Consider the following 12,588-nt stretch of genomic DNA (forward strand, 5'->3'; position numbering starts at 1 on the left):
CTGCTATTGCCCTCTCCTAGATCACTCAATGTGTGTTCAAGAAAACTGGCTTATATTGTTGTTACAGAGCTTGGAATTCACTTGGAAAAAAAAGTGTGGTGTTACTGAAGAACAATAATTGCATAAAATAAGTCTCTTGTTCCATCTGAACTGACCAATTATTTTTGAAGTAAATGACAGATATTATAGGTGAAATACAGCAAACTAAATCCAACACTGCTATGGTGTGAAGAAGAACAATAATAAACTAAAGGAATGTCAGGCTACAGGAGGGAAAGAGTTTAATATTTTGTGGGACAAACTTCAGAAGCAGGTTGAAAGCAAGGAATTATGTTCGATCATGATGCACAGTAATTGACAGTGAGAGTAGTAAGAACAACTGTATTCATGGATCTTGTTCAAGAATAACTAAATGGGAGTTGCCATGTATAAAATGTACAAACATTCTTTTGCATTGAAAGATCAACGTTGCTTCTTTATTTAGAAAAAGGTAATTTCAGGCATGTAAGTTTTCTGCCAGCAGTACTGTGCATAAAACATTGAAATATGACCAAAAACTCTTGGACATCAACAGTATGTTATTATTCTTGACTTTACAAAAGATTATTTGTATTCTTAATATTGATGCTAAATTACCTCAGAATGACCTTGAATCAGTGAAACTGCAGTGTACTGCATAAATTTTAATTTATACATGGTTGAACTCAATTTATCCTAATATTTTTCACATAGCTGATTTTAAAGCAGTAATGAATGATTGTGTAATATAAATACAAATGAAAAGCTGTTAAGGATCTAAGGTCCCTATGAATTTTCCCCATTTTAAAGTATGTTGTGTAAGATGTAATCAGAATTGTAGATGGTCATGTTGAAAAAGGAGTTACTTTACTATGGTGCAATAGCATAGAAGTTCCATACCCACAACCTTCATTCTTTTAAATAACTTCTGTGTTGTTTGTATTACTGAATAACACAAAACAAATTAAAATGATTAAGCTTGCTATTTCTACTTTATTAATTTATCAATTACTTTATTGAATTGAAAGTGCTCCATTTTGAATTTAGTTAGGCGATCACTACTGATGTCTATTTTAAAAGAAAGTGGCCACAATGATCTAATGTTGTTTGTGGTATGAAGTATCTTTGCCAGCAACAACTAGTATCAAGCAATGTCTATAGGAGATTTTTGAACTTCCTTCTCCCTCCCACAACAATAATGATATTCAAAGTTCAAAGTAAGTTTATTATCAGAAAATATGTACGTCACCACATACAACCTTGAGACTTATTTTCTTGTAGATATTCACAGTAGAAAAAATAAATACATTAAAATCAATGAATAGGATCATTGGGCTCTCTTCCAGGGAAGGTGGACCTGTACAGCAGAGACAGTTTGCAGCTAAACTAAAGGGGGATGAATATCTGAGCAGGAAGATGGAAACCAGAGTGCCAGAACAAATACTAGAATGATTATAGAAACAGATGTTGTTAAGACCTCAGACAAAGTCAGGAATCAAAAGGTTTGATTGGGAGACCCGCTTCACCGAGCATTTACGCTCCATCCACCAGAACAAGTGGGATCTCCCAGTGGCCACCCATATTAGTTCCACTTCCCATTCTTATTCCAATATGTCCATCCATGGCCTCCTCCACTGTCAGGATAAGGCCACACTTAGGGTGGAGGAACTGCACCCTATATTCTGTTTGTGTAGCCTCCAACCTGATAGCATGAACATCAATTTCTCAAACTTCCAGTAATGCCTCCCAACCCCCCCACCTTCTTCATCATTACCCATCTCCTTGTCCCTCTCATCACCTCCCTCTGGTGCTCCTTCCCCCGACCTTTTTCTTTCTTCCACGGCCTTCTGCCTCCTTCACCAATCAACTTCCTAGTTCTTTGCTTCATCCCTCCCCCTCCAAGTTTCTATACTCCTCAGCTTTTTTTCTCCAGTCCTGCCAAAGGGTTTCGGCCCAAAATGTCAACTGTACTTTTTCTCCTTAGATGCTGCCTGGCCTGCTGAGTTCCTCCAGCATTTTGTGTATGTTGCTCAGATTTCCAGCACCTATAGATTTTCTCTTGTTTGTGATAAGGTTGTGATAGTAGGTTATTTAACTTTTCATTTATTGATTGGGACTCCAATACTGTAAAAGGACGAGGTGGCATAGGGAATTTTTCAGATGTGTTCAGGAAAGTTTACTTAATCAATACACAGAAGTCCCAACAAGGTAATATGCAATACTTGATCTCCTATTATGAAATGAGACAGGCAGGAGACAGAAGTTTGTGTAAGGGAACACTTTGCATCTAATGATCACAATGCCATTAGTTTCACGGTAATTATGGAAAATGATAGGTCTGGTCCTCGGGTTGAGGTTCTAAATTGGAGAAAGGCTGATTTTGATGGTATCAGAAATGATCTGGCAAGTGTCGATTGGGACAGACTGTTTTCTAGCAAAGGTGTACTTGGTAAGTGGGAGGCCTTCAAAAGTGAGGTTTTTAGAGTAGAAAGCTTGTATGTGCTTGTCAGAATAAAAGGTAAATAAAAGTTTAGGGAACCTTAGATTTCAAGAGATTTTGAGATAGCAGGCTCAGGTGGAACAAATGAGGAACCCGAGGAGTAGAAGAAATGCAAGAGAACACTTAAGAACAAAATCAGCAGAGCTAAAAGAAGGCATGAGGTTGCTCTAGCAGACAGGGTGGAGGATAATTCTAAGAGCTTCTACAGATTTGTTAAGAGCAAAAGGATTGCAAGGGACAAAACTGATTCTCTGGAAGATCAGAACTAATTGAAGATCAGAATGGTAATACATGCGTGGAGCCAAAAGAGATGGGGGGAGTTCTTAAATTGATTTACTCAGAAGATAGACACAGTCTGTATAGAAGTGAGGCAAAGCAACAACAAAGTCATGGACCCTATACAGATTACAGAGGAGAAGGAGTTTGCTGACTTGAGGCAAATTAGGGTGGATAAATTCCCAGGGCCTGACAAGCATAGGGAGGCCAGTGCAGAAATTGCAGGATCCCTAGCAGATACTTAAACCATCTTTAGTGACAAGTAAGGTTACGGAGGATTGGAGGATAATAAATATTGTTCCGCTTTTTAAGAAAGGCTGTAAAAATAAACCAGGAAAATGTAGGCCAGTGAGCCTGACATTACTGGGAAAGTTATTGGAAGGTATTCGAAGGGACTGGATTTATGAGTATTTGGATAGCTAGGGACTGATACAGGGATAGCTAGTATGGCTTTGTGCATGGTAGGTCATGTCTAACCAATCTTAAGAGTTTTTCAAGGAAGTTAATGAAGGCAAGGCAGTGGCTGTTGTCTACATGGACTTCAGCAAGGTATTTGATGAGATCCTGCATGGGACGATGGTCAGGAAGGTTCATTTACTTGACATTCAAGATGAAGTGCTAAATTGGATTAGATATTGTCTTCATGGGAGAAGCCAGAGAGTGGTAGTAGATAGTTGCCACTCTGATTAGAGGCCTGTGATCAGTGGAGTGCCACAGGGATCAGTACTGGCACGATTTTTGTTTGTCATCTATAGCAACAATCTGGATAATAATGTGGTTAACTGGATCAGCAAATTTGCAGATAACCAAAATTGGGGGTGTACTAGACAGCACAGAAGATTATCAAAGCTTGCAGTGGGATTTGGATCAGCTGGAAATATTAGGTGAAAATGGTAGATGGAATTTAATGCAGACAAATGTGATGTGTTGCACTTCCGGAGGACCAATCAGGGTAGGTCTTACATAGCCAGCAGTAAGGCACTGATAAGTGTGGTTGAACAAGGGAATATGGGAATACAGATCCACAATTCGTTGAAAGTGGCATCACAGGCAGATAGAGTTGCAAAGAAAGTTTTGGCACATTGACCTTTATAGATCAAAGGATTGAGTACAGGAGTTGGGATATTGAAGTTGTATAAAACATTGGTGAGGCCAAATTTGGAGTTTTGTGTACAGTTATGGTCACCTATAGAAGAGATGTAAATAAGATTGAAAGAGTACAGAGATAATTTACAAGGATGTTGCTGGGACTAGAGGACCTCAGTTTTAGTATAAGGAAAGATTGAATTGTTGGAACTTTATTCTCTAGAATGTAGAAGAGTAAGGGGAGATTGATAGATGTATACAAAAAATGAAGGCTAGAGATAGGGTAAATGCAAGCAGGCTTTTTCCACTAAGGTTCTGTGGTACTTACAACCAGAGGTCATGGGCTAAGAATGAAAGGTGAAATGTTTAGAGGGAAACTTCTTCACTCAGAGGGTGGTGAGAGTGTGGATACAATTTCAATTTCAACGTTTAAGGGAAATTTAGATAGATAGATGGATGGGAAAGGTATGGATGGCTATGGTCCAGGTGTAGTTTCAGTGGGAGTAGGCAGCCAAAATGGTTTGGCATGGAATAGATGGGCAGAAGGGCCTGTTTTTGTGTTGTACTTTACTATGACTGGAAAATTACACACACTGATAAACTGCAAAATAAGACAAATTATGCAAATAAAAAAATTAATAAATAAGTCATGCTGAGTTAGGTTGTGGAATCAATTCAGAATTGAGATTATTGAAGTTATCCACGTTTAGTCAGGAGCTTAATGGTTGAAGGGTAATAAATGTTCCTCAACCTGGTATTGTGGGTCCTGTATCTCCTTCCCGATATCAGCAACGAAAAGAGAGCATGGCCTGGATGCTGAGGGTCCTCGTTGGTGGATGTTATTTTCTTACAAGCAGGTGTGTTGAATGGTGGGCAGGGCTTATCAAGCAAGCTAAGCAGCCATTCATATTATAGAATTTTCAGGCAGTAAATGATGGATGGGGTTATTTTTTTTTAATCCGACTTATTTAAAAGAGCTGTTAAAGAAAGGATTGTGACATCCAATTTTGTTTAGAATCAGAAAGAATAGTAATAGAATAGGATGCCATTTTAAGACAGTTAAACCACATTCAATGAAGTGTTACATTTTCAAGGTTTTTATAATGATAATAGTAAGTTAACAGTTGAAATGCATGCCAAATTCACTGATATCTGTTGGCTTACATCAAAGAACTTTGTAATGACAGATCATGGAAGAACAGGAAACCAACAGCAACTTTCAGCACTTTTAAGTGAGCATGATAGCAGATTTTGTCAATTTAACCTCCCTATAGGCATACTATTACTCACTTCACAATATTTATTCCAATATTTTCCTATTCTTGCTCTCTATTCTAAAACAAGTCACATGAAATCTAACTTTTTTAAAAATCAGTACTGATCTTTATTTGTGATGCTGGGTCCAATTTTAGATCAAAGTTCAGTATGGAATTTTGGTTTTATTTGTAGGCTAGATGAACAGACTGACCATATTCCTGTTCGGACAGTAACTGTTGAAAATCAATCCCGAACTTTAGAGAACATGAAGGCACAGCATATTGCTGTAAATGGTATTCGTAAGGTTTCCTGTGTGGTAAGTAGCTCCTAAGTGATGCGTGGCCATTTGTCTGAAATATTAATTCTGTTTCTCTCTCTCCATAGATGCTGCCTGACTAGCTGAATATTTTCAGTGTTTTTATTTCATATTTTTGGCATCTAAAGTCTTCATTTTATTAGGAAATTCAGTAGCACCTTTAAAAATCTGGAAATTGGAGACTGATTGCTCCTTTCTCTGAGAATGCCTCCAGTATTCAGTATCTGTATGTTTCTAATACTGACCTTTTGTGCCTACCAAGCTGTATGCAGCTGCTAAACAATTACATGCCCTCATGTGGCATGGTGTCACATTTATGTTTGTGTTAAAGAGCTTGGGATCTTTTCTACATAAATATAATTTGTTCTTTGACAAGGAATATTTATGAATTAAGTTATAGATTCCCTTTTTCCATCCCAGAAGCTCAAAGGTTTGTATATTCCACATTATCAGAAGACCAAAGAGTATAGACTAAGTTCCATACAATGATCTTAGCAGATGATTCAGAAAGGTTGATGGTTGAAAAAATTATGATGCGTTCTAGCTAATGAATTTGTGCTATTTTAGTTTCTATTGGACTATTTGACTTTTAAAACAAATTATTATGGCAGAGTAACCATGAAATTGTAGGAACAAAAGACAAAATATTCAAACAAATTCAGAAAAAGACCAAAGATAACTGAGAGGAATTTGTCCATTCGTTCCCCCCTCCCCATCCCTTTCCCATCGATCTCCCTCCTGGCACTTATCCTTGTAAGCAGAACAAGTGCTACACCTGCCCTTACACTTCCTCCCTCAGCACCATTCAGGGCCCCAGACAGTCCTTCCAGGTGAGGCAACACTTCACCTGTGAGTTGGCTGGTGTGGTATACTGCATCCGGTGCTCCCGCTGTGGCCTTTTATATATTGGTGAGACCCAACGCAGACTGGGAGACCGTTTCGCTGAACACCTATGCTCTGTCCGCCAGAGAAAGCAGGATCTCCCAGTGGCCACACATTTTAATTCCACGTCCCATTCCCATTCTGATATGTCTATCCGTGGCCTCCTCTACTGTCAAGATGAGGCCACACTCAGGTTGGAGGAACAACACCTTATATACTGGCTGGGTAGCCTCCAACCTGATGGCATGAACATTAACTTCTCTAATTTCCGTTAATGCCCCTCCTCCCTAACATATTTAGTTGTTTGTTTTTTTCCTCTCTCTCTGCCCATTACTCTGCCTGTTCTTCATCTCCCTCTGGTGATCCCCTCCCCCTTTCTCCCTAGGCCTCCCATCCCATGATTTGGTAGCCGTCCCTAGCGCCTCTACAGTCGGATTTCTCATAAATTCACCACATCCATCTTTGCTGGTTTCCTGTCTGGCTACCTGCGTAACCAGATTTAAGTTTGGACTTACAGCCCGATTCACTGACCCTCCCCTTTGGTTTCAAATCCGGGACGAGCAACCCACTTGTTACGTTCCCCAGTAACCGGGTAGTTTTCCAGCAAAGATAGATGGATCCACCGAAGCCTGATGCTACTATTTTCCAAACGTTTTTATTTATAAAGGGGCACAAACGTATGGTTAATACAAAACATTCAGATCATATACGTCGTCACAACTCAATCTAAAGCACAGGTATAGTAATAATCAATCAGAAATAAGCTCTACAGTTGTCTAGGGGTAATGTAGATATATATTGTTTACTGGATATTTAAAAGTCTTTTTGCGGTCACTGCAGTTCCACCCGCTGCTGTTGTCGTGGTGTCGCGTTGGTGCACTTTTGTTAGAAAGAGAGAGAGAATGAAACATTTACCCGACAGGTTTTCCAACCTGTAGGAGGTAGTCGGAAGTCTCGTTGGGGAATGGACTCTCATCTGTGGCTTCCCCTGTAGCTAGGCCGTTCTTCCGTGATGAGGTCGCCAATCCCAGGCAAGGGAAGGACGCACACGAACCCCACCACTGGCTGTCGCTCTCTAAACACAGTCGCAGGAGTTCTCGCGTATCTTCTGGTGCGTCTGGCGCCCCGCCTCGGCAGCCCACCTTTTATCTGGACTGGCAGGGTTGTAGATGTCCATCAGGGTAGGGGGGGCGAGGCAATCCTTCCCCCATCACCCATCTCACATTGCCCTGAGATTTTGCACGTAGGCCAATTCCTTATCCCACAAAAGTGTCTCCCAAGACAATGGCTATGTCCGAGGCTTTTTGTCTTGTTGAGCGACCAGCCCACTTTGCCCAAGGGCTTTACACGTGGTTTTCATGAGACAATAGTCAAAGAGTCGCTTTATTCTGCTTCCCTGGGGAACGTGGTCTTCAGCACGTCTCCCTCTCTCTCTTGGGTCATATGACCCCCCCCCCCTTGACTAGGGCTCTTGCGAATCTCACAAAGGAGGAGGCTGGGGTCATAACAGATATCAGTTACAAACATTATTGTCTTTCTCTCCATTACAGTCCAATTTCACTTTTACTTAACAATCCTCATCAAATCATTTCATATCACATTAGGAAAACTAAGGTTTGTTGGTATATGTATCTAGTTACCATCATATCTACACACATTTATTTATTAAGAGACAGCGCAGAATAAGCACTTCAAGTCACACGGCCCAGCAATCCTCAGATTTAATCCTAGCCTAATCACGGGACAATTTATGATGACCAATTAACCTACCGACCAGTTTTGTCTTTGGACTGTGGGAGGAAACCGGAGCACCCAGAGGAAACACATGCAGTCACCGGGAGAATGTACAAATTCCTTTCAGGCAGCGCTGGGAATTGAACCCAGGTTGTCTATTGCAGTAAAGCTTTGTACTAACCACTACACTACCATGTCTCCCCAACTTTGTCTGACCAAATTCATACATAGAACTCTGTCTATAATCTTGAACATTCACAGCAGTTCTCTTTACTCCCATTATCTATTCCCTCCCCTGTGCCAACCAGTCACTGCAGGACATACACCAGTGATCAGTTACAGGAGCATTTAACCTGTTGTAAGGGAAACCCACTAAGTCAGGAATGAAGATCAAAACCTTGCCTCTCTGCTGGTACTCTCAAAGCACCAGCTGCCTGGATCCTACCATCTCACTCATCACCTCCTTTTGGCTTCCTTTTTCTTTATTTGGTCTCACATTTTTCTATGCTCTAGAGAATATGCAAAAAATCAACCCCAAATCATAGCCACTAGAAACAGGAGAAATATGTACTTGCTATGCTGGCCAGGATGAGTCCCACATCTCAGGGCCAACTGGTTGCACCATCTGGACTTAACTGGCAGCAAACTTTATACTGAGATCTTGATAATTTATTTCTGCAAGAGCATGTGAAAGGCAGAGATTCACGAGTATTCCCCGCCACCACAATGTACAGCCACTAAATATGGCTGTTTTTAGCACTGATTCCATTAACACTCTCTTTGATGGGAATGCAGTCTAGACATTCTGCTGCATTTAACTGGGAGGAATGAAATTAAGAGGAAAAATTAATTATATGATGAGATACTCCATCTGTCTTTGAGCACATGAAGCTGCAGTGAATGTTGAGATCTCTGTAATTCTTAAGATTCAATTAATACCTGAGTTGTGGTCATATAAAATCCAAGACAAGGAGTTTTACATCAGAATTAAATTGTGAGGATTTTCACTAATGTTTTTTTTAATGTGTAAAGATTTTAGTAAGGAATTCAACACAGGATCAGGCATTAAGTCCGTATTATTTTTAAAAGTCAAGAGATTCTAAGTATAATTGGAATTATAATGTAAAATTAATCCTTTCCAGCTTAATGTTCCCAAATTTATTGTAAATGTATATTAAACAAAAACTGCAACTAAACTAAAACGATTAGTAATATGGATATTTGAGAATTTGATTATAACTATCAATTACTTAAATTCATTAATTCAGGTTTTACTATGGCATGATATCAGAAAATGTTTGTAAATTAAACTCCAACACCCCAGCTTCCACTGTGCCGTCTGACTGTTCAAGTAAAGAACTCGTTTATTTTTGCCCATGGAGTTATTGCAAGTGGGAGCTGATAAAATGCAGTCAAGGTGGCATCATGGGCATTGAGTGAACAAGTGAGAGTTAAGGACTGAAAAACAAACAGAAAGGTTCAATTCAATATCAAACAAGTACAGAAAAAATAAAGAAACAAAAACGAAGGATACATCAGGAAATAGAAACAAAAATGAGAGAAAAGACACTAAGATTTTAAATTCAGTGTTTAAAAATTCCCTCCAAATTATGGTTAATTCCTAGTCCTGGAGATTAATTATAGTAAATTAACAGTAATGTAATTAAAAAGGCTTCCAATTGTTACTGATATTCTAATTTTGACCAGTTTTGAACATCTTGAACAACTCTGCATCTCCTCCCACCCATAAGAACTTGTACAATTTACACAAATAACCTTGTTTGCATTTGCTTCTCCAATATTCTTGTGGCAAAACCTGGCCAAGTCGTCCTCAAGTGATGTGTGGTATTACATGATACACATTTTATTTGGTGTGTGAACAAACATTTTCAAAACAAGTAGGTATACTATATAATTATTGAAACAATACAGACCATGACTATGTGCATTAATTAATCCATACTTATCATTTCACAGCTGAGTTCAAACCTACGACATGTACGTGTTTTTGAAATGGATGTAGAAGATGATGGAGAAGTGGATGAAGAGGAAGAAGAACCAGAGTCTCAGGACGTCAGTGGGACAAAGGAAGATATGGAAGAGACTGTGTATGCTCAAGATAATTCTGAGACTAATGAAGCTGCTGGAGTGAAGAACCCTGTGTTGCCTGAAGATGATGCATCCAGCCTTGAATCTGTGCCTGGAACCTGGAGTTAGTTTATTTAATGCAAATCACTGAAAATTTACGCAACAGTGAAAAGGATTGTCTGCACCTCCTCAGCATTCTAGTTTATTACTTGTTGAGATCACTCATGCACTGTGTCAAACCACTGGTGAAAATACTGCAAGTGGTGCTTGTACATATTTGGTTATTGTATGTATCATGAAATTGAAGCAGTTGTGTAAGACTGAAATTAGCACAGAATTCACCCCAAGTGTTAAGGTGGAAGTAAAAATGCTATGCATAATGTGTTTCCACTGATTGTGGCTGGTGCCTACTGCAAATACAACTGCCCAAAGTTCGCCACGGTTATAAATCAACCAAAATGATGAAAATGTGAAATTGAAATATTGTCAAATCAGTAGCAAGCATTGTTTGGGACGAAAAGCTGTTATACTTGCTGTAGCAAAGAATTTGAAGCTGGCAGTCTAAGAGTGGGGAATGAGGATATGGATTGTTCCCTGTACTAGAGCTGGAAGTGTGTGAGACTGATTATCCAATAAAAAGGCAAATTTCTTTCTAATGCACATCGCCTTAATGAGCAAATCAGGAAAGTCAAATGCTAAAAATGACGCAGGCTACATCTGCATTGTTCCCCATTAAATACATTTTTACTTTACAAAACTACAAGTTGCTGCTTAAATGATCAAGAGGAAATAACTACAGTGTCTATAAAAAGTGTTCACCCCGTCCAAGTTTTCTTGTATTACAACATTGAATCACAGTGGATTTAATTTGACTTTTTTGACACTCAACAGAAAAAGACTCGTGTCAAAGTGAAAACAGATCTCGACAAAGTGATCTAAATTAATTACAAATATAAAACACAAAATGATTGATTGCATAAGTATTCTTACCCCCCCCCCCCTTAATATGCCACACCAAATCATCACTGGTGCAACCAACTGGTTTTAGAAGGGATATAATTAGTCAACTGAAGATCCATTTTTGGAGATCTGTGTGCAGTCAGGGTGTTTCAATTGATTTTAGTACAAAAATCCAACTGCTGGTGAGTCAGTATTCTGGCAAAAACTACACCATGAGGACAAAAGAACACTTCAAGCAACTCCACAAAAAGATTATAGAAAAGCACAAGTCAGAAGATGGATACAAGAAAATTTCCAGGTCTCTGAATATCCTTTGGAATACAGTTAAGTCAATCATCAAGAATATGGCGCAGCTGTAAATCTGCCTAGAGCAGGCTGACCTCAAAAACTGAGTGACCATGCAAGAAGGGGACTAGTGAGGGAGGCCACCAGGAGATCTATGACAACCTTGGAGGAGTTACAAGCTTCAGTGGTTAAGATAGGAGAGACTGCGTATACAACTGTTGCCTGGGTGCTTCACCGGTTGCAGCTTTATGGGAGAGAAGCAAAGAGAAAGCCACTTTAAAAAAAAAGAAACGTATAAAATTTCAGCTAGAGTTTGCCAGAAGTCATGTAGGAGACTCTGAAATCAACTGGAAGAAGATTCTACAGTCTGATGAAACCAAAACTGAGCTTTTTGCCCATCAGACTAAATGCTATGTTTGGCGTAAGGCAAACACCACACATCTACCGTGAAGCGTGGTAGTGGCTGCATCATGCTGTGGGGATGCTTCACTGTAGCAGGCTCTGGAAGGCTTGTGAAGGTACAGGGTAAAATGAATGTAGCAAAATTCAGAGAAATCCTGGAGGAAAACCTGATGCAGTCTGCAAGAGAATTGCAACTTGAGAGGTTTGTTTCCAGGAAGACAATGGCCCCAAGGACAAAGCCAAAGCTACGCAGGAATGGCTTTAAAACAACAAAGTTAATGTCTTAGAATGGCCAAGTCAGAGTCTGGACTTGCATCCAGTTTTGAAAATTTGTGGCTAGACTTGAAACAGGGCTGTTCAGTCATAATCTCCATGCAATCTGACAGAGCTTGAGCAGTTTTGTAAAGAAGAATGGGGGAAATTTTACAGTGTCCAGATAGAGACCTATCCACATAGACTCAAGGCTGTACTTGTTGCCAAAGGTGCATTAATTAAATACAGACTTGGAGGGGGTGAATGCTTACACAATTACAGTAATTATGTTTTTTTATTTGTGAATAATTTAGATCACTTTGTAGAGATCTGTTTTCACTTTGACACGAACGTTGTTTTCCCCTGTTGATCCCTTTTTTTGTCAAAAAAGCCAAATTAAATCCACTCTGATTCAATGTTGTGCAACAATAAAACATGAGTACTTCCATAGAGGATGAATACCCTTTATAGGCACTGTAATTAATATCTACTTAGAAGTCACTTCTCATCTTTTTCCTCCAGTCCTACTGAA

At 39.4% G+C, this 12,588-nt stretch overlaps 1 protein-coding gene across 1 annotated transcript in view; it reads left to right on the plus strand.

The window, feature by feature from the left end:
- Positions 1 to 10,813, plus strand: part of anapc4 (anaphase promoting complex subunit 4) — an 89,917-nt gene extending 79,104 nt beyond the window's left edge. Inside the window, exons 28-29 of the mRNA XM_073064886.1 lie at positions 5,330 to 5,453; positions 10,047 to 10,813. Of these exons, the coding sequence (XP_072920987.1) occupies positions 5,330 to 5,453; positions 10,047 to 10,286 (364 nt within the window). The 3' untranslated portion in view covers positions 10,287 to 10,813. The remainder of the gene's footprint in view (positions 1 to 5,329; positions 5,454 to 10,046) is intronic.
- The last annotated feature ends 1,775 nt before the right edge of the window (positions 10,814 to 12,588 follow it).

The sequence above is a fragment of the Hemitrygon akajei genome, chromosome 13 (assembly GCF_048418815.1).
Source record: "Hemitrygon akajei chromosome 13, sHemAka1.3, whole genome shotgun sequence".
NCBI lineage: Eukaryota > Metazoa > Chordata > Chondrichthyes > Myliobatiformes > Dasyatidae > Hemitrygon > Hemitrygon akajei.